This window comes from Lynx rufus, unplaced genomic scaffold (assembly GCF_022079265.1).
Source record: "Lynx rufus isolate CCGP_SWC_20201006 ecotype Redwood Valley unplaced genomic scaffold, mLynRuf1.p SCAF_5, whole genome shotgun sequence".
NCBI lineage: Eukaryota > Metazoa > Chordata > Mammalia > Carnivora > Felidae > Lynx > Lynx rufus.
In genome coordinates this window covers 12,141,994-12,156,122 of record NW_025814867.1, presented here as the reverse complement: position 1 = coordinate 12,156,122, position 14,129 = coordinate 12,141,994, and the positions used below count along the sequence as shown (strand labels likewise).

At 43.1% G+C, this 14,129-nt stretch overlaps 1 protein-coding gene across 1 annotated transcript in view; it reads right to left on the bottom strand.

Moving 5' to 3' along the window:
* The window catches only part of GADL1 (glutamate decarboxylase like 1), a 137,169-nt gene that overhangs the window by 104,365 nt on the left and 18,675 nt on the right, over nucleotides 1-14,129 (bottom strand). The window contains exons 6-10 of the mRNA XM_047100262.1: nucleotides 12,650-12,729; nucleotides 12,473-12,527; nucleotides 7,590-7,706; nucleotides 1,159-1,223; nucleotides 806-887 (exon numbers count right to left, since the gene is read on the bottom strand). Coding sequence (XP_046956218.1) covers nucleotides 806-887; nucleotides 1,159-1,223; nucleotides 7,590-7,706; nucleotides 12,473-12,527; nucleotides 12,650-12,729 — 399 coding nt within the window. The remainder of the gene's footprint in view (nucleotides 1-805; nucleotides 888-1,158; nucleotides 1,224-7,589; nucleotides 7,707-12,472; nucleotides 12,528-12,649; nucleotides 12,730-14,129) is intronic.

The following is a 14,129-nucleotide window of genomic DNA, read 5'->3' as shown; positions in this document are numbered from 1 at the left end:
CCCCCTAAGGAAAAAAAAAATGTAAACAGATGGCTGAGAAAGATCACCCACATGCCGCACACATATCTTGAGGAGGCATTTCTAAGAATGAAGCGGCATTTCCCAGCCTGGGCCACTTCCCACAAGAATCCTTATTTTACCCGCGGAAAAACACAGGGTTTATACGTGGGGCCAGGGGGGAACCTCCGCAGCGCCGTTGCGACCTGGCCCGCTGGGATCCAGGCTAGCGTCTAACTACCCCCCCCCCCCACCACACACACACACACACACACACACACACACGCAAAATGTTCCGAAAGACCATAATAAATCAGTGTTCGGTGATCAGCCCGGAACTAACATCTTCCCGTATGCATGCGCTGTTAAACCCTAGCTAAGCATATTAAGCATTCAATTTAATGTATGACACACATCTGTTCCGCTTTCTCAGTGAGCAGAAGTTTCAAGATAACTTCAATCCCAGGCTTAATCAAGGAGAACAAAATCTTGGCCATGTTTAAAACTGAGGTTTAAAATATAACCCAAATGAGGGCAACAGAGACCATTTTGCTGTGACTAATGAGATTATACGACACCTAAAGCTAAGCCCCAAAATCACCTGAGCAGAAACACTCGATTTTTTGTGTGTGTTTTTTAAATCTGAGCCTCTGTAGTTTCCCTTTTCACGCCACCACCATTTCCCAAAGACCTTCCACTGTATCCGGTTCAAAGCACCGAAACGTAAGCAAAAGCGAGGCCTCCGAAAACACGGTGGTTTCACCTTCCGTAATGCCCCAAGACCCTAAGAGGGAAAAGGAAAACTCACGGATTTGTCTTTTACGAGGAGAGCGCAGCACTGAATTCCAGCCATCAGCATCTTGTGGGGGTTCCAGGCCACAGAGTCGGCTCTGTTGCGGAAAACCAAACGGACAGGGAAGGAGGGAATGAGTAGCTTCTGGAGGCAAGATTACCATCATTAGTAGCACGTGATACTCACACCCAGGTGTTCAACAGGCTGCCTTGTTGGAGCAGTTGGGGGAGTTTGGGGTTTGGGTTGGTTTCCTTTCCAGTAAAGCGGTGACTTTGTCTCTGTTTTCATAGTCCCTTGAGTGTGCAAGATGCAGGCAGATGCCCTTGCCTGAACCCGAGGTGCCCGGGGCCTGGAAAAACCACATTTACCTGTGGATGCCTCTCAGGAGCTTGCGGTGCTTCCTTGACATCAAAGCTGAACCGCCCCAGGAAGCCTGTGGAGATATTTATAGAACCACAACAACATTATTTCAATGCCATTCGTCTGTCAGTCCGCTGTCACAGAAAACCCTGAGTGACAACCTGTATGGTTTCCATAGAACATCCAGTGCTCATCCCAACAGGTGCCCTCCTCAATGCCCATCACCCATTTTCCCCTCTCCCCCACCACACATCTCCAAAGGCAAGGGAATTAAAAGCAAAAAATGAACTATTGGAACCTCTTCGAGATAAAACGTTTCTATGGGGCGCCTGGTGGCTCAGTCGGTTAAGCATCCGACTTTGGCTCAGGTCATGATCTTGCAGTTTGCGAGTTCGAGCCCCACAGCTGTGCTCACAGCTCAGAGCCTGGATCCTGCTTCAGATCCTATGTCTCCCTCTCTCTCTGCCCCTCCCCCTCTCTTGCTCTCTCTCTCTCTCTCTCTCTCTCTCTCTCTCCATAATAAATACACGTTTAAAAATTTAAAAAAAGATAAAAAGCTTCTACACAACAAAAGAAACAATCAACAAAACTAAAAGGCAACCAACGAAATGGGAAAATACTTGCAAATAACATACACTTGCAAATGACATATCAGATAAAGGGTTAGTATCCAAAATCTGTGAAGAACGTACCAAACTCAACACCCAAAAAACAAATAATCCAGTGAAGAAATGTTTTTATTCTTTAGTGTCATTATCGAAGCATAGTTGCCACACGATGTTACATTCGTTTCAGGGGTACAACACAGTGATTCGACAATTCTATGTATTTCTCAGTGATCACCACGACAACTATAGTTACCATCTGTCACCATACGTCGTTATTACAGTATTATTGACTATATTCCTGATGCTGTACTTTTCACCTCTGTGATTTATTTATTTTATAACTGGAATTTTGTGCCTCTTAATTCCCTTCACCCATTTCACCCCCACCCGCCCCTCCCCACCTCCCGTCTGGCAACCACAGGTTTGTCCTCTGTATTTAAGAGGAAAATAGACAATATCCTTTGCAATGCTGGCATTCTCCCACACACAACATGCCAGGGTTGATAATGAGGTACGGGCTGAGGGCTGGCATTCTGAATAATAAAGAGCACAGTTGACAGGGTGGGTAGAGGGGTAGACAGGAACTCAAAGCCAACTAGGAAGGGCTAGGTGGATCCCATTCATTAGATCTTTTCAGCCAAACAGTTTTCAGAAGTATTTGCAAATCAAAAATGTTTGAAGAGTGGGAGAAAGGAAGCCTGGGACTTAGGGAAGATGTCCACAGGAGACGTAAACATTATGAGCAAAGGAGAAGACAGCTGAGACTAGGAAATGGAAGGAAACCCCACAGACAGGAAGTCTGGAGCCAGGAGTAAGGGGGTTGCTGAGGGGCGGTGGGGGGGCGGGGGGGGGAGGAAGAATCCACATGAGAAATAAGGAAGTCAGTCTGGTCCTTGAAATTGAGCAGACTTCTAAGTTTTAATTTGCAGAGTACGGAAGGGTAATGGTTGTGAGGGAGTATGAGGGCACCGACTTGGGCCATGTTGAATGCCCTCCATGGTTATCTAGACCACACAACACTGCATTGAGAATGGAGCCATTATTACCTCAAAATTTTTAATGGAAAAACTAAGGTTCAGAGGTGGTAGGTGAGATCTGGGAGCCAAAGCCCATTCCTGCTTCAGGATAACATCCTAGCTTAGGGCCAAATGGTAGAAGACAGTGTGCGGAGCTGAGAGTGATGGAAGGAGGTGAGTTCAGGAGCCTCACACACCACATTCGAACACCTTCCCGTCTCCTGCACCACCCTCTGCCTCCTTTTCCTCCCCCGAAATTAAACAAATTCTCACAATCCTAGTGAGGGGCGAGGAAGTTTTAAAATCACATGAACTTCGAGCACCTGGGTGGCTCAGTCAGCTAAGCATCGGACTTCAGCTCAGGTCATGATCTCACAGTTCGTGAGTTGGAGCCCCATGATGGGCTCTGTGCTGACGGTGTGGAGACTGCTCTCTCTCTCTCTCTCCCTCCCTCTCTGTCCCTCCCCCACTTGTGCTCTCTCTCTCTGCTTTCCTCAAAATAAATAAAAATAAAATCACATGAACTCTTTCAAGTCGTTAGCTCCATGGTTCAGAGTGGCTTGGCAGGGCCGGGAACAGCTCCTCCTCAGGCTTAGTCCTCAAAAGAGCAGACGGGAGAAGAACAACACCCCTCCGGGCACTGTCCTGCTTCTATTTGCCTCACTTTCTGAACTCCCAACCCCCAACTTGCAAAAACATCAAACCAACTGCCTAAATGATGACGGTTTTGCATCTAAGTGAGGACCGTCATTTACTGAGCTATTACTACATGTTAGGCTCCACAGTTACCATCTTACTTAATATTTTTCTCTTTACTTTTTTACATATAATTTATTGTCAAATTAGCTAACATACAGTGAACATACAGTGTGCTCTCGGTTTCACGGGTAGATTCCTGTGGTTCATCACTTACATAAAACACCCAGTGCTCATCCCAACAAGTGCCCTCCTCAATGCCCATCACCCAATTTCCCCTCTCCCCTCCCCCCCCTCCCCCCAGTCTTTCCCCTTTATTTAAGAGTCTCTTATGGTTGGCCTCCCTCTCTGTTTGAAACTATTTTTACCCCTTCCTTTCCCCCATGGTCTTCTGTTAAGTTTCTCAAGTTCCACATATGAGTGAAAACATATGATATCTGTCTTTCTCTGACTTATTTCACTTAGCATAATACCCTCCAGTTCCATCCACATGGCTGCAGATGGCAGGATTTCATCCTTTCTCATCGCCAAGTAGTATTCCATTGTATATATAAACCCCATCTTCTTTATCCATTCATCAGTGGATGGACAGTCAGGCTCTTTCCATAGTTTGGCTATTGTTGAAAGCACTGCTATAAACATTGTGGTATATGTGCCCCTAGGCATCAGCATTCGTGTATGTTATTCTCTTTGATTAATTAGTTAAGAAATTAATAGCAAGACCAATCTGGACAGGGAGGTGGAGGCAAGGGCAGAATTGAGATCCGGCAGCTTCTAAAGCCCCTGATGTTAAATACGTGCGGTGTTTACTACCTCCCCTGGGATTGAGAATGAAGAGTGGGTAAGACACCCCAGCACGCTTGGCTGGGATGGGAAATCATGCAGTATCCAGGGCCTCTGCTTCAGAGAAGGGCCAGACCAGACGGTTCTTCTAGTCTGAGGCAGAGGGTACAGCAGCATTTGCCGTCCTGGAGGAAGGACAGTGCCAGAGATACAAACTGCCAAAACACGGAAGTTTTCCTTAAGCAGTTGTATAAAAATACACTATAATTAACCAAATGTAAGGCACTACCAAAGGTAAGAGTCACCATCTTTTGTGTGCCACCAGGAAAGAAAAAGAAAATGACATCAACATACCAACTTCCGACGCATTAAAACGGAAACAAAGTAAGTGGATCTTGGAATTAACAACATATGTCATCTATGCAGGGCAAAGAGGTTGTATAGAACACCCTGAAGGGCAATAATTACATTTGTAAAAAAGAAAGAGAGTGGATGACTGTTTTCAGTATTTTCTAGGGTTTAAAAAAATATTTTACAGAAAATTTCAGACAGGCCAAAGTAATTACTGCAATTTTTATCTAAAAAATTACTGCTAATTTTTATCTTTAAAGTTAATAAACTATCCATGGTATATGAAGTTTCTTCGAGATCAGCTACATGCTCCTTTATTTAAAAAAAAAAATGTTTTAGGGGCACCTGGGTGGCTCAATCGGTTGGGCATCTGACCTCCGCTCAGGTCATGATCTCACCATTTGTGAGTTCAAGCCCCGTGTCAGGCTCTGTGCTGACAGCTCAGAGCCTGGAGCCTGCTTCAGATTCTGTCCCCCTCTCTCTCTCTGCCCCTCCCCCCACTCTCAAAAATAAACAAACATTTAAAAAATGCAAAAATTCTTTACAGTTCTTTTTAAGTTTTTTTAAAACCTTACTTATTTTGAAAGAGAGAGAGAGGGACAGGGGCAGAAAGAGAGAGAATCCCAAGCAGGCACCGTGCTGTCAGTGCAGAGCTCGATGCGGGGCTCAATCCTACAAACCATGAGATCACGACCTTAGTTGAAATTGAGAGTCAGATGCTTAACAGACTGAGCTAACCAGGCACCCCCCCCTTTATAAAATTTTATCAACAGATTCAATATGATTATTATAACGATATAATGTAGTATTCCATTACATCCAGCCTGCGATATTTTTAAAGTTTATTTATTTATTCTGAGAGAGAGAGAGAAAAACAGTGATAGTGGGGAAGGGGCAGAGAGAGAGGGAAAGAGAGAATCCCAAGCAGGCTCTGCACTGTCAGCACAGAGCCCGATGCAGGACTCAAACTCATGACCCGCAAGATCACAGCCTGAGCTGAAACTAAGAGTGGGACGCTTAACCCACTGACCACCCAGGGTACTCCCAGCCTGGGATATTAAAGCATGAGTGAACACTGTGTCAGTGTGGGAGCTAATCTCATTAACAGGTCAGATAAACCGTAGTCCAACTTGTCTAATACTACTAGATGTCTACTAGGTGCAAATCAAATAATTTGTGTGGCTTAAAGACTCTTATAAGAGTGTTTCCTTAAAAAATGTCAACCTTCTTTTTTTTCTTTTTTTCTTTTTTTTGAAAATCTAGGGAGGTTTTCATTCATACTTATAAATCACAATTCTCTCTGAGCCTCTCTTAAGTCTTTAATCTCACTCCCAATTTAGAAACTGCTGTACTTGCTCTGCTTTCCCTAAACTACATAATCCATATTTGATGTTTCTTTTATGAGAACGGAATTTTTAAGTATAACTGCTGATATACTTGATTTTTTTCCCCGCATTTCCACAGTCACAAAGTACTCACTTCATATTATCTTTTAGGACGGAATGTATTATTATGCTCCTAAGTCTATAAAAATCAATAAGATAAAAGCTGAAATGTGAACAAGGACAAATGCGACAATCCCATTTAAAGTCACAAATAATCTACCTGAAGCGTTGCCATCGGCATACTAATAGAGCCGGTGACTCTAGCGAGATTTACATTACTGCTGCTTTTACCAAATATTAGCGTTTGCTTAATGAAAGCCTTGAGCTGCTGAAAAATTCTCTCTGTAACACAGGCACTGTACTTTGAAAGCATAAAATCATACAAACTATAAAATCGTGTGTAGGTATATCCCCCAAATGCTTAGTTACCTTCCGTTCAGAAAGTCAAAAATAGCGTTCTTTATTTTTCTGCTAAGGAGGATATGAATCACTCACTTGCCAGAAGAAAGTTCCCTATGGTGTCATCAGTATGTTCAACCATCACCTCTATTAGGTTGAATCAAACTAATTAACTCCTCGTTTTATAAAAAGAAAAGGAAAACCAAAAGCTCGACAAGCATTCAGAACCGGCTGAATTCAAATGATTAACCCTGGATTAGTAGAATTTGAAGAGTTACCTTTAATTAAGGGAAAATGTATTATGAAGAGCCCCAGGACTTACAAAATTAATTAGGGAAAAAAAAAGTCCGTTCTTTAAGTTAGAAAATTATGAAGAATGCAAGTTATCTCAGTCCCTCTCAAATAATTATCTACGAGGGAACCAGCCAAAACCCGCTGTACTTATAGCAGGCAATTATGTAATGCAGCTTTTTGCATTTTCCGGCTGATTGGAATCATGTCATTGTAGAGCTAGAAGATACCTCACAGACCACATCAGCTATCTCCCTCTTTATAAATGAAACCAAAGCCCAAACGGGTGAGGTCACAATGAAGAAGAGACCAGTTAGAACCCAAAGTCAGAGTCTCTTGATTCTGTAGTTCAATGTGCCCCTCATACCACACCTGCATCCTGACAGTACTAGATTGAAGGGACCAGAGGAAATGGTTCATGGGAGAAGAGGAAATAAAATAGAATCTGGAAAGCAAAACCAAAATTTACACCAAGTCTTGGCATCTTCTCCTTTATTACCTTATGGAAAATGACATATATATTTCCCCTACTTAGAAATATACACTTGGGGCACCTGGGGGGCTCAGTCGGTTAAGCGTCCGACTTCGGCTCAGGTCAGGATCTCGCGGTTCATGAGTTCGAGCCCCGCGTTGGGCTCTGGGCTGACAGCTCAGAGCCTGGAGACTGCTTCAGATTCTGTGTCTCCCTCTCTCTCTCTCTGCTCCCCCCACTCCCCCGCTCACACTCTGTCTCTCTCTCTCTCTCTCTCAAAAATAAATAAACATTAAAAAAAACTTTTTTAAAGAAAGAAATGCACAAATGAAAGTAGCTGGGACCTCACGTCTAGTCTCTGAGAACATGAAAGACATCCTACCGCAGCGGCAAACAGACGAGGAAGTTGAACCAATGGGTACAGACAAATGCACTTACATCCACGTGAAGCCAGAGGCCGTGCCTCTCACAGATGTCCGCTATTTCATCCAGGGGATCAAAGGCTCCCAGCACGGTGGTCCCAGAGGTGGCACAGACGAGAAACGGAGCTGCTCCCTGTGAGGAGGACCCACAGACAAGAACTGTCACCATCACCACTACGTTTGTCCTGTAGCAGGATGGTAAACAGAATGGTTATACATCCAGAGATCTGCGGGGTTCCGTCCCGTCGGAGGTGACCACTCCTGCAGAGCGCTTTTCAACTTCTCCGCAACCTCATCTCAGAGAGGTCAGGGAAACTGGGGCAATGCTGTGACAGCAAGAGTCCTTGGTCCCAACTTGATACTCATCGTAACCCTTTTTATTCTCGTTTTCTTTCCGTAGCATTTTACGCTCTCAGATTTCCGACACGGAAAGTGAGGATGCTCTGCCCAGTGGCAGGCTGGCGTTCTATGCGATCACTAACTCCTTTTGGGGGCATGTCACTGGGGCCTGGGTGCCCGCGTTGTTGCGCCTCCACACCAGGACGACTGGAAAACAAGCAGCTCCAGGGGCGAACCGTGGAGGCCTGTCTGCCTGTCACTTTGTAAAGTAAGCAGAGCTACAAAACAAAGAGTGTGTGCTCAGGTACAAAGTGGTATCCGAGGGGATAAAGTAACCTCACTGGGAGACACTTGCCAAGATGGGTGCCCCACAGAGAAATCCATTAGAAAGTGCTAGAAAAGAGAACGTGCATCACTCCTACCGTGATTATGCCTCTTCATACAGCCCGTGGCTACATCTTGTAGAGCCAACAGGTGCCCGAGGGAAATGGGGTGGGGGAGGGAGACCGTGGGAACACACGCAGAGATGAATGGCAATTGTAGCCAAGCAAGCCAGGTGCCCTGGCCCCATAAGGAACTTCAGAGTAGCCAGACAGAGGGAAGCACATGAGGTTGTTTACCTCATAGATTCATCCCCGTATGTCAGCAAAGAGGCTCTGCTCACTGTGGAAGTGACTTGGGAGGGAAAATTTGCAGACAGAAGTAGGGGTGGAGGAAGCAGGGAGAATCCGAAGATTCTGGAGCTCCTGAGGAACAAGTGACAAGAACGTTTACTGCCTATAAAAGTAATTTTACCTCCATTTAGGATGGAGTCATAGTTTTCTCTGTTTTATCTTGAAGTTCAGTTGTTCTTACGTCCCATTTAATGTCAGGTGGTGTTCCGGCTGAACCTGACTCATTCCCATTTAGCTGACCTTCGACAGAAGGACGTTACTTCTCAGTGGAAAGAGAAGCAGAGCAAAGACACTTGGTCCACCTCTTTAAATTGAGATGCACGGGAAACAAAGTGATGGTACACAATGACTCCATTTGCCATCTGGGGAGACACTGGTGACACACGGAATCCAGTCCATCCAAACCTGTTAGAGCAGGGCCAGTAGGGGACAGAGACCCTGGGGAACCATAGGCTTTAGGAATTCTTCCCTGTGATCAACTACCAACAGATTACGTCTTTATCATGTCGGTGACCTAAATAAAATGAGACCAGATTTACATCAATCATTAAGAGAAAAAGTAATTTCCTAAAAGCACTTAAGGTGCCTTTCATGTTTGGACTGTTCCTTATAAACCCTATGACACCCTGAACAGTTGTGAAAAAATACCTTTGCAGGCTATTATAGCCTATTAATGAGTTTTCCTCACCTTTTTAACAATCTAGCTATAAATATCAGGCCCAGAAATTAAACTTTTGCAATCTGGATTTAACCTTCCATTTTTTTTTCCCCTTTCTCATATCTCAAGCTATCAGTGAGAAAATTCAGTGGGAACAGGGTTGATTGCGTGCTGCTGATGAGGTGTATTCCCTACGAAAGTTTGTCACTAAAAACACTCGTACACGAAAGCACTTTCGAATATCCAGTGGTTATACGAGTTTGATCTTTTCATAAGAACTTCTGATGCTCCTGTGGTTTTCAGCATCTTTGTAATGGCGTCAAATAAAGGTCACTGCTCAACAGATTTTTAATGGATTGTGGTGGGCCAGGGAACTGAATCCCAGCAGAAAAAAAATTGACGCGCTGGCCCCACATCTGTAGCAACACGAGTTAAAAGCTTGAAACAGAAGAGCAAGGTCTGAAGCTCCTGGAAAAAGAAGCTAATCGCCAGGTATTATCTCAGAACAGACACAAGGTTTGTCCTCGGTGAATCCAGACTCAAGTTTTAACTAACTTGAAAGAAAACTGAGGAAACATACCCACTCTCACCCCATTGCCCTACTTTTAAATGTCCCTAAAGCGATTTTCACTTTTTCAAAACTCGTCTTTTCAAGTTCTCAACTTCAGGATATGTCAATTTTCATGTACTTTCATTGTCGAAACAAACAAAAATTTGAACAATGAAAGTACTAATGACTGAAGCAGAATAAAACCCATCAAATATGCTAGAGCATGCATCCTTCATGATATTAAAGAAGAAAAGTCGCTTTGGCTATCTTTAGGGGATGCTAGGCAACTAACTCGTTAATATGAAAACCGGCAAATAAGGAGAAAGAATAAAACATTTATCCTGCCCTCACTGTGCCAACGGCTCCTCTTGGGAAACCAAACAGGAGTGAGGGAAGGTTTTCTTTAGGGTAGTAAGCCTGCCATTAAATGAAGGAGGAACAAGGGAATGAATTAGAACATCACAAAAGGAAATAATGGGTGTGGACAGAGATCATCCATGGCAGCAAAATTCATGGGGTGAGAAGCCGAAGCAGACGTCTGTAACTGACGGACCAATAATACCAGAACCCACGGATCAATGGCAGCACAAAAAGAGACAGGAGATGTGTCCCGACTCAAGGACAAAACGCCACCTGTGAAGAAGCCTTCCTGGTAAAAATCCCAACCTAAGTCTCACCGACTCTCAAAATCTCACTGTCAAGTTACAGGGAATATAGAGAACAGATGGATCGTATAGGGAAGGGAACACTTAGATTCTCAAATTCTTGATGTGATCGACAAAAACCACAATGTGGAAAACTCTACAGGATAAAAAACTTGGTTTCTTCAACAGATCAATTGCAGGGAGAGAAAAAAAGGAGGAGGGGTAAGCTACAGATTAGAAAAGATTTGTGTGATGAATCAACCAAATGCAACATATGGACCTTGAATCCTTATTCAAACATGCCAACTATTTAAAAAATGCAATAGGAGAAATTTTAATATAGAGTGAAAATTTGATGATATTAAGAAATTATTTCTTGTAATGGTGTGTGTGTTCTTTTTTAATAAAGAGAGAGTATATACCTTTTACAGATATACTGAACTATTTATAGATCAAATGATACGATGTGTGAGACTGGCTTCAAACTAATCTAGTGGTAGTGGAAGGGGGTGGGGTGTAGGCAGAACAGAGCAGAAGTTGACAATTTCAAAGTTGCATGATGGGTATAGAGAGGCTCATTATATTAGGTTTTATATATTTGAAATTTTCCATAATAAGAAGTTTAAAATTCAAGAAAGAAAGAAAGAGTGAAAAGAGAGTGGGGAAGGAGGAAGGAAAGAATTCTATGAACCATACGGAAAACACAATCGATTTTCCGCGCCACCCCCCGCCCCCAGACAAGCACTAATGACATAAACAAAGTTCTCTTTGATAGGAACGTATGTAGAAAAAGATAAAACTAGGGGAAAAAGGATAAAATTAGAACACAATATCTGTGGCTCACAGCAGAACAAGCAGGTTGTCATATAGAATTTTACCTGAGAGTGAATGAAATCTGATAATCTGTCTCACCAGACAGCTATCAAGCCCACTTGTCATCAAAATGTTAAAAAAAAAAAAGATAAATATAGATCTAAGGACACACAACTAAAGCCAGTACACCTGTAGTAAAGGCAGAATTTTTAAGTACAGAATTTCAACCCAAATGCAATGAGCAAGCATGCTCTGGTGATAAGGTGGTTTTTAGGAAAAATTAAAAATATGAAGAGTAAAATAACAGAAAAGGATTAAAATAAAAAATACAAATAAAGAGCCTATCCTTCTTAGAGTGTGAACTCGTATGAGGAGATCCTTCTATCCCAGCTCAAGGCTGGGCTTTCTGGTTGTCAGCAGCTACAGCAGTTGCAAACCTGATGCCGTCACTACATTCTGGAAACGCAGGGGAATAGCCTGAAGCTCCAAGAGCAGCGAGAGCTGTGGTGGGATGGGAGGGAAACAATGAAGCAGGTGCACCTAACCCAGCAGGCTTTGGGTCCAAGAAGCAAGATGGCGGCCACCAAGACAACCACGCCCCCAAAAAGCAGGTGTCAGGGCCAGCCTTGGCTGGCATGTGGCAGGTGAGAGGGCCAGGCCTTGCCTTCCCAGCAATGGGTATGTCAGCTTTAATGTATTCTGGCAGCTAAGGAAGGGAGGACATTCTGCCAGAGCTGAAATACCAGGCCCATGCCCCAAATAAGGTGATGGGTATGCCATGGGCTTCGCGTGGAAGCAACCTGGGAGGGCAGATTGCTCAAGAAATCAAAATCATTCTGACTGCAACCCAGAGACAACTGGTGTGGCCTATAGAATTCTCAGGCAGTAGTTAGGTAGGAGAGTGGCTACAGGGGTCCTGCTGGAGAGGCTGGGCTCTTCTTTGAAGGCTAATTCGAGGCAAGAATCCAGAATACGGTGATGTCAGTGTTTTAATAGGCTCCAGCCACCTGGGAATGAGAACATCTGAGAAAGTGCACAGAACATGGACAGCCAAGCACCTGGAAATAGAACATCTGTAAATGAGTTTCCCTATTTTAGTGCTATCCAGAACCAGCTCTCTTCTCTCTCCCACACACAGAAACGGGTCCGGCTGCTGCAATTCTCTCCTTTGTATCCAGACACATGCCTACGTTCTCCTTCCCTCTTTTTCTCCCCTCTCACCTGTTTTCTGGCTTGCCAGATTTGCTTCTCCAGTTCCTCAGGTATCATTTTACCTCTAAGAGACACAGATTTGAGATGTTCAGTTATGTTTAGTAGTGAACAGACATTGGTACTGCTTTTTTAAAAAGTATGAATTCCCCCTCCGCCCACCAGGCTTCCGGATCCTGTCCCCATTACCTTCCATCTGTTTCCACAAAGCAAACATTCTCTGTACCAATCCCAAGAAAGGAGGCTGCTTTCTTCATAGAGTAATGACACTAAATTAAAAGGGACAAGGGAGAAAAAGGAAAACATGAATACACAGCATGAAAAAACTATTGCCTATTATCTCAAGTCATATGGCTGAGCCCAATCCTTGGAACATGATTCCATAAAAGAAAAAAGAAAGTAGTCACTTAATATAGTGGTTGAAAACATCGACTTTGGTTGGGATCAGAGAAACTAGGATTTAATTCCAATTACAGCTATGGAATCTTGAGAAAATAATGTACACTCTCCAAGCCTCAGTTTGCTAATTTAAAGTGGGTGTGTCAATGCGAATTCATTTGTTTTTCATAGAAATAAATACATGTAAGGGGCTTAACACAGAACCTGACATAGGGAACAAACTTGCTCACTGGAGGCTGTTGTTTTTCCATAACATCGAGAGAAGTTTCTCTTGACGCTATAATAAGACTCAACATTCATGGAAACAGAATCTAGTCCACTGCTGACTCAAAACCCTCCAAGGAGGGAGCAAGACTCTGCTTCAATAACTGCAACCACAAACCACAGCAGAATTTAATTGTTCTCAAAAGCAAACAACGGCTTATAAACTGCAGATCAGACACTTGACGAATCTGGCTCAGTATCAAACGTAAGCTCAAAATTAGGCATTCAGGAATGCGGCTAACACCACAATAACAAAAGTAATAGTAATTTATGGACACACTACTTTCTGCAGCCCTGGTGTGAATGAGGCTCAAATGTGGCTCTAATATTAGGTCTGACCTATTTTCTACTGGAAATGGTAGTATTTGCTTTAGATTGTTGGGACTTTTTTTCCTACTATATAAAGCCTATAAAATAATTAGCATTCAAACATTGGAGATGTCACTCTTTATACATTAGTGTGGACAGGTGGTCAATTAATTCTGTCTCATGCCAGAAAAAATGAAGGTGCGAAAGGACATTATTGTACCAAAAACCCTTAGTAATTTAATTTGTAGGTATGAATACATTAAAAGAGTAGTCATGCCTTCACACTTAACTTGATATATTCCCTCAAATGTGGTAATTTTTTTCTTCCTTTGTCAAGAGAGTTTTATTGGAAGCTCTTTTTTTTTTAACTCTGTAAAAATAAATGCAGAAGTAACACCATCAGGAAAAATGAAACCAGCCTAAATAATTAATTTCCAAGTATCAAATAGGACACAGCCAAGTGCCTGTAGGATGCATTCATTTCAAATTGTTACAAGAACATATGCATATTGAGGAGTAATAATGTATATGAAAATGTAATTAATTCTCTACTTGCTACATCAGCCCACCACAGCTAAGGTGACACAGCCAAGGTGAATTATTTCTCACCAGAGACTTGGGCTCTGGCAACCAAACAATTATTGATCTCGTAATAATAAAGTGTAGCCTATCCCACGGACATCTGCCAATAAGGAAA